Source organism: Callithrix jacchus, chromosome 16 (genome assembly GCF_049354715.1).
Source record: "Callithrix jacchus isolate 240 chromosome 16, calJac240_pri, whole genome shotgun sequence".
In the NCBI taxonomy this organism is placed as follows: domain Eukaryota; kingdom Metazoa; phylum Chordata; class Mammalia; order Primates; family Cebidae; genus Callithrix; species Callithrix jacchus.
The window spans coordinates 93,707,194-93,720,902 of record NC_133517.1 but is presented as its reverse complement, the minus strand read 5'-3'; the positions used below and the strand labels follow the sequence as shown (position 1 = coordinate 93,720,902).

The 13,709-nt window shown below is 43.6% G+C and overlaps 1 protein-coding gene across 3 annotated transcripts in view; it reads left to right on the top strand.

The window, feature by feature from the left end:
• The window catches only part of BAALC (BAALC binder of MAP3K1 and KLF4), a 95,078-nt gene that overhangs the window by 62,054 nt on the left and 19,315 nt on the right, over positions 1 to 13,709 (top strand). For 2 of the 3 annotated variants that reach the window (XR_013528172.1, XM_008983389.5), the window contains exon 2: positions 12,408 to 12,574. The exons of the other annotated variant lie outside the window; for it this stretch is intronic. Coding sequence is in view for 1 of the 2 variants with exons in the window: in XM_008983389.5 (XP_008981637.2) it covers positions 12,408 to 12,574 (167 nt within the window). In the remaining variant the exon portion in view is untranslated. The remainder of the gene's footprint in view (positions 1 to 12,407; positions 12,575 to 13,709) is intronic. 3 annotated transcript variants of the gene reach the window in all.

Below are 13,709 nucleotides of genomic sequence, written 5' to 3'. Positions count from 1 at the left end.
TGCTGTGGTGTTCACACACATGCATCTCAGGCCTCTTTTTCAGGTACAGGATGGAGAACTGGTGGGAATGGGAAGAGAAGGGGACGGACTGTGGCTGGTGGAGGAAGAAAGCCACAAGGATTTGGGGCAAGTCCAGCTGCAGGAATTCAACTCTCTGTTCACCTTGAACCCATCACAGCACCCCAATGTGCTGAGACTTACCAGTCAGGGAGCTCTGGACCAGATATTTTCCACTGTGACTCTCAAGGTTTTGAATTCTGACATCTATCCCACGGTCACAGCTGAGAGCTCATTAGCATTTGGCAGAGCAAGTGAGTGACACATGGATAGGTGTCCTGTGGACACTGCCATCTCACTCTGTGGGAACTGCAGTCTTAGCAGCTCTACCAGTCAACACCCTCCCGCCCTTGATATACAAAAATACACTGTGCTTCTGATGCCTGCCCTATGGCAAATAATTTCTCAACACCCAGGGAAAACATTTTGTTTTTCTTTACGTTTGATTAAAAGCAAGCCCAGGAAAGAGAAACAAAATGACTTTACAATTAAAAAAAGAACCCTACACAATTAGTCAATAGGCATATAAATAACATCTTTAATAATAAGAAGCATTAATCCAAGCAATGAGATACTTTATTTTGCCTCTTAAATTGACAAAGATGAAAACCAGAAAAGAAAATATTCGGTATTTATGAGGATATGGGGAATATTGGTGTCTTCATAGTCTTCTTATGAAACAATGTTTTCACAAGATGAATGAAAACTTGATGTCAGTCTCACTCATGATTTTCTTCCCCCTCTTTTGAAGCTGTTCTTGATATCATTGATGTTCTGAAACTTCACTGAGGTCTGTCTTAGGTTGGGTTTCTCTTTCTTTATCTTGCCAAGTACTTGGTAGCCTACTTCAAGTTGAGGTTTCACATCTTTCTGGTTCTAATAAATCTTTATTATTTCTGTGATTACTGCTTCCCTTCAGTCTTCTCTAGCCTCTCATCTAAAACTCTTTTTAGATCAAGGTTAATTTACTGGGTTTCCATCCTGCATTTCCTAGTAGTGTTTAGCCCTCTCTGCTACCATGGAGAATTCCTTGACCTGCCCTTTCAGCTCACTAAACTGTTCTGTCTATCTTGTTACTCAGCTTCTCTACTGAGGTTTATTTCTTTCAACATTTAAGACTATTATTTCAAGTATCTCTGATTGAACCTTTTTGGGTCACCCTTGTCCTCATTTTGTGGTTATATTATCTTCATTTTTCTGAGCAGACTGACTGTACTTACTGAGAATTCTTTTCTAAATACCATATTAGCTCCATTTCTTTTGAGATCTCCATTGGAGAGTTAGCTGTCTCTTTTTTATGGTCTTGGCCTTCCTCAAATGTTTGCTCATTCTTGTTTTCATACTGATTTTCGTAACTGAAGTTTCCTGCTAGAATGTCATCTACACCTATTTGAGAGATCCATTTGGAGAGCAGGGATGGAAACTACTATTGCCCTAACTCTTGGCACTATTTTCAAAATGCCAGTCTTATCAATGTGGGGTTGTTTTTTTCTTTCAGGTGTCTCCAGCTCCTGAGAGCACTGCCCTTCTCTCTAGTCCCTGCCCCTCACAGACTCTTCTATTGTTTCTGACTGCCCTCAGCAGGTGAAGGAGTAGAAAAGTCGGGCTACCTGGCTGCTCCTCACCTCCCTGTAACAATGGCAGAGACTCTGTCAGCTTCTGGCATCACACTTGGCATCCCCTGCCATCCTTCCTGGGCCACCTTTTCTCTTTCCATTAAGATTCTTTTCATCCTTTATTAATTCCTCAGTGTAGTTCTCCTCCATTTCAGTGAGGCTATTTACTTAAACTTCTTTTTTTAAATTGCATTTTAGGTTTTGGGGTACATGTGCAGAACATGCAAGATAGTTGCATAGGTACACATGTGGCAGTGTGATTTGCTGCCTTCCTCCCCATCACCCACATCTGGCATTTCTCCCCATGCTATCCCTCCCCAGCTCCCCACCACCGCTGTCCCTCCCCTATTCCCCCCAATAGACCCCAGTGTGTAGGGCTCCCCTCCCTGTGCCCATATCTTCTCATTGTTCATCACCCACCTATGAGTGAGAATATGCGGTATTTCATTTTCTGTTGTTGTGTCAGTTTGCTGAGATGTTCTCCAGATTCATCCATGTCCCTACAAAGGACACGAACTCATCGCTTTTGATTGCTGCATAATATTCCATGGTGTATATGTGCCACATTTTCCCTGTCCAGTCTATCATCAATGGGCATTTGGGTTCGTTCCAGGTCTTTGCTATTGTAAACAGTGCTGCAATGAACATTCGTGTGCATGTGTCCTTATAGTAGAACGATTTATAGTCCTTTGGATATATATCCAGTAATGGGATTGCTGGGTCAAATGGAATTTCTATTTCTAGGTCCTTGAGGAGTCGCCACACTGTCTTCCACAATGGTTGAACTAATTTACACTCCCATCAGCAGTGTAGAAGTGTTCCTATTTCTCCACATCCTCTCCAGCATCTGTTGTCTCCAGATTTTTTAATGATCACCATTCTAACTGGCGTGAGATGGTATCTCAATATAGTTTTGATTTGCATTTCTCTGATGACCAGCAATGATGAGCATTTTTTCATATGTTTGTTGGCCTCATGTATGTCTTCTTTTGTAAAGTGTCTGTTCATACCCTTTGCCCATTTTTGAATGGGCTTGTTTGTTTTTTTCTTGTAAATCTGTTTGAGTTCTTTGTAAATTCTGGATATGAGCCCTTTGTCAGATGCGTAAACTGCAAAAATTTTTTCCCATTCTGTTGGTTGCCAATTCACTCTAGTGACTGTTTCTTTTGCCGTGCAGAAGCTGTGGAGTTTCATTAGGTCCCATTTGTCTATTTTGGCTTTTGTTGCCAATGCTTTTGGTGTGTTGGTTATGAAGTCCTTGCCTACTCCTATGTCCTGGATGGTGTTGCCTAGATTTTCTTCTAGGGTTTTTATGGTGCCAGGTCTTATGTTTAAGTCTTTAATCCATCTGGAGTTAATTTTAGTGTAAGGTGTCAGGAAGGGGTCCAGTTTCTGCTTTCTGCACATGGCTAGACAGTTTTCCCAACACCATTTATTAAACAGGGAATCATTTCCCCATTGCTTGTTTTTGTCAGGTTTATCAAAGATTGTATGGTTGTATTTATGTTGTGTTGCCTCCATTGCCTCTGTTCTGTTCCATTGGTCTATATCTCTGTTTTGGTACTAGTACCATGCTGTTTTGATTACTGTAGCCTTGTAGTACAGTTTGAAGTCTGCTTATAGTTTGTAGTATAGTGTGATGCCTCCTGCTGTGTTCTTTTTGCTTAGAATTGACTTGGCTATGCGGACTCTCTTTTGGTTCCATATGAAGTTCAAGGTGGTTTTTTCCAGTTCTGTGAAGAAAGTCAATGGTAGCTTGATGGGGATAGCGTTAAGTCTGTAAATTACTTTGGGCAGTATGGCCATTTTCACGATATTGATTCTTTCTAACCATGAACATGGAATGTTTCTCCATCTGTTTGTGTCCTCTCTTATTTTGTTGAGCAGTGGTTTGTAGTTTTCCTTGTGGAGGTCCCTTACGTTCCTTGTAAGTTGTATTCCTAGGTATTTTATTCTCTTTGTAGCAATTGAGAATGGCAGTTCGTTCTTGATTTGGCTCTCTTTAAGTCTGTTATTGGTGTATAGGAATGTTTGTGATTTTTCCACATTGATTTTGTATCCTGAGACTTTGCTGAAGTTGCTTAACAGTTTCAGGAGATTTTGGGCTGAGACGACGGGGTCTTCTAGATATACTATCATGTTGCCTGCAAATAGAGACAATTTGGCTTCCTCCTTTCATATTTTAATACACTTTATTTCTTTTCTTGCCTGATTGCTCTGGCTAGAACTTCCAGTACTATATTGAATAGGAGTGGTGAGAGAGGGCATCCTTGTCTAGTGCCAGATTTCAAAGGGAATGCTTCCAGATTTTTCCCATTCAGTATGATATTGGCTGTTGGTTTGTCATAAATAGCTTTTATTATTTTGAGATACATTCCATCAATACCGAGTTTATTGAGGGTTTTTAGCATAAAGGGCTGTTGAATTTTGTCAAAGGGCTTCTCTGCGTCAATTGAGATAATCATGTGGTTTTTGTTTTTGGTTCTATTTATGTGGTGAATTATGTTTATAGACTTGCGTATGTTGAACCAGCCTTGCATCTCCGGGATGAATCCTACTTGATCATGGTGGATAAGCTTTTTGATTTGCTGTTGCAATCGGCTTGCCAGTATTTTATTGAAGATTTTTGCATCTATGTTCATCATGGATATTGGCCTGAAGTTTCTTTTCTTGTTGAGTCTCTGCCGGGTTTTGGTATCAGGATGATGTTGGTCTTATAAATTGATTTGGGAAGGATTACCTCTTTTTGGATTATTTGGAATAGTTTCAGAAGGAATGGTAACAGTTCCTCTTTGTGTGTCTGGTAGAATTCGGCTGTGAACCCATCTGGACCTGGGCTTTTTTTGTGTGGTAGGCTCTTAATTGCTGCCTCGACTTCAGACCTTGTTATTGGTCTATTCATAGTTTCAGCTTCCTCCTGGTTTAGGCTTGGGAGGACACAGGTGTCCAGGAATTTATCCATTCCTTCTAGGTTTACTAGTTTATGTGCATAGAGTGGTTTGTAATATTCTCTGATGATGGTTTGAATTTCTGTGGAAACTGTGGTAATTTCCCCTTTATCATTTTTTTTGAATCTATTTGGTTATTCGCTCTTTTCTTTTTTATTAATCTGGCTAGTGATCTGTCTATTTTGTTGATCTTTTCAAAAAACCAGCTCTTGGATTTATTGATTTTTTGAAGGGGTTTTCGTGTCTCTATCTCATTCAGTTCAGCTCTGATCTTAGTTATTTTTTGTCTTCTGCTGGGTTTTGAGTTTTTTTGGTCTTGCTCCTCTAGCTCTTTCAATTTTGATGATAGGGTGTCAATTTTGGATCTCTCCATTCTCCTCATATGGGCACTTATTGCTATATATTTTCCTCTAGAGACTGCTTTAAATGTGTCCCAGAGATTCTGGCATGTTGTGTCTTCGTTCTCATTGGTTTCAAAGAACTTCTTTATTTCTGCCTTCATTTTATTGTTTATCCAGTCAACATTCAAGAGCCAGTTGTTCAGTTTCCATGAAGCTGTGTGGTTCTGGGTTGGTTTCTGAATTCTGAGTTCTAACTTGATTGCACTATGGTATGCGAGGCTGTTTGTTATGATTTCAGTTGTTTTGCATTTGCTGAGGAGTGCTTTACTTCCAATTATGTGGTCAATTTTAGAGTAGGTGTGATGTGGTGCTGAGAAGAATGTATATTCTGTGGATTTGGGGTGGAGAGTTCTGTAAATGTCTATCAGATTTGCTTGCTCCAGGTCTGAGTTCAAGCCTTGGATATCCTTGTTGATTTTCTGTCTGGTTGATCTGTCTAATATTGACAGTGGAGTGTTAACATCTCCCACTATTATTGTGTGGGAGTCTAAGTCTCTTTGCAAGTCATTAAGAACTTGCCTTATGTATCTGGGTGCTCCTGTATTGGGTCCATATATGTTTAGGATCATTAGCTCTTCTTGTTGTATTGATCCTTTTACCATTATGTAATGGCCTTCTTTGTCTCTTTTGATCTTTGTTGCTTTAAAGTCTATTTTATCAGAGATGAGAATTGCAACTCCTGCTTTTTTTTGCTCTCCATTTGCTTGGTAAATCTTCCTCTATCCCGTTATTTAGAGCCTTTGTGTATCCTTGCATGTGAGATGGGTTTCCTGGATACAGCACACTGATGGGTTTTGGCTTTTTATCCAATTTGCCAGTCTGTGTCTTTTGATTGGTGCATTTAGTCCATTTACATTTAGGGTTAATATTGTTATGTGTGAATTTGATACTGCCATTTTGATGCTAGCTGGCTGTTTCGCCCATTAGTTTTTGTAGATTCTTCATTATGTTGATGCTCTTTAGCAATTAGTGTGATTTTGGAATGGCTGGTACTGGTTGTTTCTTTCTATGTGTAGTGCCTCTTTCAGAAGCTCTTGTAAAGCAGGCCTGGTGGTGACAAAATCTCTGAGTACTTGCTTGTTTGCAAAGGATTTTATTTTTCCTTCACCTTTGAAGCTCAGTTTGGCTGGATATGAAATTCTGGGTTGAAAGTTCTTTTCTTTAAGGATGTTGAATATTGGCCCCCACTCTCTTCTGGCTTGTAGTGTTTCTGCCGAGAGATCTGCTGTGAGTCTGATGGGCTTCCCTTTGTTGGTGACCCGACCTTTCTCTCTGGCTGCCCTTAGTATTTTCTCCTTTATTTCAACCTTGTTGAATCTGACGATTATGTGCCTTGAGGTTGCTCTTCTTGTGGAATATCTTTGTGGTGTTCTCTGTATTTCCTGTAATTGAGTGTTGGCCTGTCTTGCTAGGTGGGGGAAATTTTCCTGGATAACATCCTGAAGAGTATTTTCCAGCTTGGATTCATTCTCTTCATCACATTCTGGTACACCTATCAAACGTAGGTTAGGTCTCTTCACATAGTCCCACATTTCTTGGAGACTTTGTTCATTCCTTTTTGCGCTTTTTTCTCTGATCTTGGTTTCTCGTTTTATTTCATTGAGTTGATCTTCGACTTCTGATATCCTTTCTTCTGCTTGGTCAATTCGGCTGTTGAAACTTGTGCATGCTTCGTGACATCCTCGTATTGTGTTTTTCAGCTCCTTCAATTCATTCATATTCCTCTCTAAGTTATCCATTCTTGTTATCACTTCCTCGAATCTTTTTTGAAGTCTTTTTTCAAGGTTCTTAGTTTCTTTGTATTGATTTGAAACATGCTCTTTTAGCTCACAAAAGTTTCTCATTTCCACCTTCTGAAGTCTAATGCCATCATTTCATCACAGTCCTTCTCTGTGCAGCTTTGTTCCCTTGCTGGTGAGGAGTTTTGGCCCTTTGTAGGAGGCGAGATGTTCTGGTTTCAGGTGTTTTCCTCCTTTTTGCTCTGGTTTCTTCCCTTCTTTGTGGATTTATCCACCTGTCATCTGTGTAGTTGCTGACTTTTCGATTGGATCTCTGAGTGGACACCCAGATTGTTGATGATGAAGTATTTCTGTTACTTTGTTTTCCGTCTACCAGTCTAGCCCCTTCACTGTACGACTGCTGAGGTCCACTCCAGGCCCTGCTTGTCTGGGGTGCACCTATAGCAGCTGTGGAACAGTGAGGGATGCTACCAGTTTCTTTTTCTGCTATCTTTGTCCCAGAATGATGCCTGCCAAATGTCAGTCTTTTGGATATAGAGGGGTGAGGGCGCTGCTTGAGGAGGCAGTCTGTACTTTATAGGAGCTCAAGTGCTGAGCTGTGAGCTCTGTTGTTCATTCAGGGCTGTTAGGCTGCTACGTTTAATTCTGCTGCAGCAGAACTCATAAAAAAAAACCTTTTTTTCTCAGATGTTCTGTCTCAGGGGGGTTGGGGCTTTTTTTGTGAGTGTCCGTTGTGCTGTCCTGTCGAGCTAGGAGGCAGTCTGGTCACTATTTGCCTGCCGAGGCTCCTCCCTGTTGGTGTGAGGTTAGCCCTGTTTCTGCAGGCTCTGCCCTGCTGCTGTGGTCTCCGCCCTGCTGCCATGGGCTACGCCCTGCGGCGAAGTCTCTCTGTTGTAGCGGGTTGCCTTGGCAATGGCAGGCTGCTTCAGCAATGGGTGTGTACCTCAGTAGGGGCTGATTGCCTCGGTAATGGGGGATGCCCCTCCCCCATGGAGGTGCACCGTCCTGGGTTCAGCTGTGGCCTCAGGGAACCTCTCCACCCGGAGTGTTTGGAATCGCCATTTTGTTTGTCCCACTCTGCTACCCCAAACGCTGTTTCTCTGAAATTTCCTGGCCTGGCTCACTGTCCAAGTCCCATTCAGTCTCAAGTTCAGCCCTCTCAAGTCTCAGATTGCCGGTTCAACAGGGCACCCGGACCAGTGCACTTTGTGCAGAGTGCTTTGTAGCGCCGCTGCACTACAGCACCAGCCAAAGCCTCTGCCTGGCGTCCTGCATCTCTTTTATACCTGGGAATTTCCCCGTTCTGTGGGCAACAAAGATCTGTCTGGAAATGCGGCCCTGACTCTCCGCACATTCACCAAGAGCTTCAATCCTGGGTTGTTCTCACCACGCCATCTTGAGTCCCCTCCTGATCTTTGTTGCTTTAAAGTCTATTTTATCAGAGACAAGAATTGCAACTCCTGCTTTTTTCTGCTCTCCATTTGCTTGGTAAATCTTCCTCCATCCCTTTATTTTGAGCCTTTGTGTATTCTTGCATGTGAGATGGGTTTCCTGGATACAGCACACCAATGGGTTCTGGCTTTTTATCCAATTTGCCAGTCTGTGTCTTTTGATTGGTGCATTTAGCCCATTTACATTTAGGGTTAATATTGTTATGTGTGAATTTGATACTGCCATTTTGATGCTAGCTGACTGTTTTTCCCGTTAGTTGATGCAGATTCTTCATTTTGTTGATGCTCTTTAGCATTTGGTATGTTTTTGGAATGGCTGGTACTGGATGTTCCTTTCTATGTGTAGTGCCTCTTTCAGGAGCTCTTGTAAAGCAGGCCTGGTGGTGACAAAATCTCTGAGTACTTGCTTGTTCGCAAAGGATTTTATTTTTCCTTCACTTTTGAAGCTCAGTTTGGCTGGATATGAAATTCTGGGTTGAAAGTTCTTTTCTTTAAGGATGTTAAATATTGGCCCCCACTCTCTTCTGGCTTGTAGGGTTTCTGCTGAGAGATCTGCTGTGAGTCTGATAGGCTTCCCTTTGTGGGTGACCCGACCTTTCTCTCTGGCTGCCTGTATTATTTTCTCCTTCATTTCAACCCTGGTGAATCTGACGATTATGTGCCTTGGGGTTGCTCTTCTTGAGGAATATCTTTGTGGTGTTCTCTGTATTTCCTGGACTTGAATATTGGCCTGCCTTGCTAGGTTGGGGAAATTTTCCTGGATAATATCCTGAAGAGTATTTTCCAGCTTGGATTCATTCTCTTTGTCAAATTCAGGAACACCTATCAAACGTAGATTAGGTCTCTTCACATAGTCCCACTTTCTTGGAGACTTTGTTCATTCCTTTTTGCACTTTTTTCTCTAATCTTGGTTTCTCATTTTATTTCATTGAGTTGATCTTCGACTTCTGATATCCTTTCTTCTGCTTGGTCAATTCGGCTGTTGAAACTTGTGCATGCTTCGCAAAGTTCTCGTGTTGTGTTTTTCAGCTCCTTTAATTCACTCATATTCCTCCCTAAGTTGTCCATTCTTGTTATCATTTTCTGAAATCTTTTTTCAAGGTTCTTAGTTTCTTTGCATTGATTTAGAACATGTTCTTTTAGCTCATGGAAGTTTCTCATTACCCAACTTCTGAAGTCTGATTCTGTCATTTCATCACACTCATTCTCCATCCAGCTTTGTTCTCTTGCTGGTGAGGAGTTGTGGTCCCTTGTAGGAGGCGAGGTGTTCTGGTTTCAGGTGGTTTCCTCCTTTTTGTGCTGGTTTCTTCCCTTTTTTTGTGGATTTATCCACCTGTCGTCTGAGTAGTTGCTGATTTTCCAATTGGGTCTCTGAGTGGATGTCCAGATTGTTGATGATGAAGTATTTCTGTTTCTTAGTTTTCCTTCTAACAGTCTGGCCCCTCTGCTGTAGGACTGCTGAGGTCCACTCGGGGCTCTGCTTGCCTGGGGTACACCTGTAGCAGCTGCGGAACCGTGACGGTTGCTACCAGTTTCTTCTTCTGCTATCTTTGTCCCTGAATGATGCCCACCAAATGTCAGTCTGATCAGTCCTTTGTGAAGTGACTCTTTGGATATATGTGGGTCAGGGAGCTGTTGAGGAGACTGTCTGTACCTTATACTTGAGGAGATAGTCTGTACTTTGTAGGAGCTCAAGTGCTGAGCTGTGAGCTCCACTGTTCATTCAGTGCTGCTAGGCAGGTACGTTTAAGTCTGCTGCAGCAGAACTCATAAAGCCCCTTTTTTTCCTCAGTTGCTCTGTCCCAGGGAGTTAGGGCTTTATTTATGAGTATCCGTTGCACTGTCCTGCCCAGCAAGGAGGCAGTCTAATCACTGCCTGCCTGTAGTGGCTATGCTGAGCTGCCGTGGGCTCTGCCTCATTGCTGTGGGCTCCACCCTGCTGTAGTGGGCTCTGCCCTGCTGCCATGTGTAATTCCCTGTAGTCCTGTTTATATGGGTGTGGTTAGAGCTGCCGTGGTGATGGTGGCCCGCCTCTGTAGTGGCAGACTCTCTCTGTTATGGCGGGTTGCCTTGGCAACGGCAGGCTGCGTCAGCAATGGCAGAGTACCTCTGTAGGGGTCGAGTGCCTCAGTAATGGCGGCCGCCCCTCCCCCACCGCGCTGCACTGTCCTGGGTTCAGCTGTGCTTGCCATGAAACTCTCCACCCCGAGCATTTCCAATTACTGTTTTGTTTGTTTTTGTGAGGGTGGGACCTGCCGAGCCTGATCACCTGGCTCCCTGCCTCAGAGCCCCTTTTTTTTTTTTAAGTTGAACGGTTGACTCTCTCCCAGGTGTTCAAGTCAACTGCTGAAAGGGCACTGGGATCTGTGTGATTTCCTGTGCAGCGACCCATTGTGCCAGCTGGAACAATGTTGCTGCCCAGGAATCTCTTGGCCTGGCTTTCTGTTTAAGTCCCGTTTAATCAGATGAATGTGCTAATCTGCCTTCTGAAATCTCCAATTGCTGGCTTAACAGGGCAACCAAACCAGTGTATTTTGTACGGAGTGCCGCTGCACTGTGGTCCCAGCCTAAACAGCCGCTCTGGGCACTGGCAGCCCGTGGGGCTCCTACACATGGGAATCTCCTGGTCTGTGGGCAATAAAGATCCATCTGGAAATGTGGCATCCACTCACCGTCTGCACTTTCACTGGGAGCTGCGATCCTGAGTTGGTCCTACAGCCTACTTAAACTTCTTTCTATCATATCTTGGCATTTATTATAAAAGGCACACATACTCAGTCTGACATTCTGAGATGGATCTACTAAAAAGAAAATCTCCAGCCGGGCTTAGTGGCTCACGCCTGTAATCTCAGCACTTTGGGAGGCCGAGGTGGGCAGATCACTTGGGGTCAGGAGTTCAAGACCAGCCTGGCCAACATGGCGAAATCCTGTTTCTACTAAAAATACAAAAAATTAGCTGGGCATGGTGGTGGCCACCTGTAATCCCAGCTACTTGGGAGGCTAAAGCAGGAGAATTGCTTGAACCTGGGAGGTGGAGGTTAGAGTAAGCCAAGATCGCGCTACTACACCCCAGCCTGGTGACAGTGTGAGAATCTGTCTCCAAAAAAAAGCAAAAAAAACCCCTCTGTGTTGGCCAAGCATGTTGTCTCATGTCTGTAATCTCAGTGCTTTAGAAGACTTGGGTGGGAGAATTGCTCAATGCCAGGAGTTCAAGACCAGCTTGGGCAACATAGTGAGACCCTGTCTCTACAAAAAATATACAAAAATTAGTTGGGCATGGTTACGTGTGCCTTTAGTCCCATCTGCTTGGAAGGCTGAGATGAGAGGATGGCTTGAAATCATGAGTTTGAGGCTGCAGCAGGCTATGATTATGATCTCACTTCCCCCACTGCCATTCATCTTTCCCCATGCCTTAGACTACCCCACGACTTTATCCCGTAGATAGCCCTAAATCCTATCTTTGGAGGCAGATTTGGGATCTGTTCTGCCTCCTCACTTGGCTGCCTCATGAATAAACTTTCTTTTTTGCAAAACCCATTGTCATGGTGATTGGTTTGCTGTCCACAGACCGAATGAGCCTGGTTTGGTATCATTTTGACAGACGGATAGGAGAAAATGGGTTTGGAGCATAGGGTAAGCAGTGGATGTTGAAGGGGGTGGGGCATAGGGAAGATGAGGAAGTCAGAAGGAGGAACTCCAGCCTGGGCAACAGAGGGAGACCCTCTACCTAAAATAAAAAACAAAAACCCAACCTTTATGTAACTTTCAATCCAGTAATCCCACTTCTAGGATTTTATCCCAAAGAAGTAATTTAAAATAAAGCTTTAACCACAAGGCGTTTCATCACAGGAAGATTTATTATGAATATGTGGAAACAAATATCCAAGTAGAGGGGATTAGTTAAATAAATGATGACATAGATGTGAAAAATAATATGGCAGAACATTTAATGGCATAGAAAAAAGTCATCAAGGTATCATTAAGTAAAAATCTAATATTATGAAATTGTTTAAAATCTCATTTTTGTAAAAAGCATACATGTTCTTATAGAAAAGGGTACCTCCTCTGCATGGTGGGATTTCTGGTGATTTTTTTATTTTTTATTTTGACTCTCTTTTTCTCTACCACCTTGGGATTGTTTGCAACATCTGCCGTGTGCAAGCTTTTGGTTCCATCCTCTGCTTACCTCCCCCAGGTGTGTTGGAAGATGGACTGTCCTCCAATGGTGTGCCCCGATCTACAGCCCCAGGTGGAATACCCAACCCAGAGAAGAAGACAAACTGTGAGACCCAGTGCCCAAATCCCCAGAGCCTCTCCTCAGGCCCTCTGACCCAGAAACAGAATGGCCTTCGGACCACAGAGGTACGTTTGCAGCCACAGAATCAACTGGGGACTGGAGAATAGGGGCAGGGCTTGCTTCAGGGCAGAGTCACCCAGCAGTTGTGTCCAGGGAGGGACCAGGGATGGCTCACCTTGGCAATAAAATGTCTCTACCCCACCCATGTAAAAATTGCTGCAAACCCCACCCCAAAACCCTGCCTTAATGGTTGCTGCTTTTTATTTGCATGTATATGTTTGCTTAGTACAATTTTATTCAAGGATCTTGTTTTCTGTGGCCACTGTCACCATGTTGATGGTGAGGACTGTGCTGGTTAGAGGAACCAGTCTTAGGCCAGGCAGCTGGCCAGTCTCAGGGGTTTGCAGGGTGGGGAGTGGGCAGAGGAAGGAATGAGAAGACCAGAGTGGTTGGAAACAAGTCTGACATTTTACTCAGGCCCTCAAACTAGGTGGGCAGTGGAAGGGCCCTCAAGGGTGGCTCTCATAGCAGAATGTGGTGACCGCATCATCCCCAGACTGTTGGAAGAGGCAGGGCAGTTACATCCCTGGACATGGTTGGCATCCTTTCTTTTCTCCCAGAGCTATTGCTGGGAAGCTCCTCTTCTGGGTACAGGTGGGACAGCCCAGAATGAGCACTCTCAGTAGGCTGGGCTCAGGGGTCTGCAGTCTCTTCCTCTTCTACACAGTTCCTCCTTCTGACTTCCTCATCTTCCCCATGCCCCACCCCCTTCAAAATCCACTGCTTACCCTATGCTCCAAACCCATTTTCTCCTATCCGTCTGTCAAAATGATACCAAAGCAGGCTCATTCGGTCTGTGGACAGCAAACCAATCACCATGACAATGGGTTTTGCAAAAAAGAAAGTTTAATCATGAGGCAGCCAAGTGAGGAGGCAGAACAGATCCCAAATCTGCCTCCAAAGAGAGGATTTAGGGCTATCTACGGGATAAAGTCGTGGGGTAGTCTAAGGCATGGGGAAAGATGAATGGCAGTGGGGGAAAGTGAGATAATCAGCGTTCTGCGCTTCCATAGTCATGGTTCATGGCTCTTCACATGATTTATGTTCAGAAAATGGCTGTGCCTGTGTGATCTTCAGGAAGAGTTTTGGCCTTCTGACTTCAAGAGGTCACCTCTTGGGCATTTCTACAACCCAGTTGAA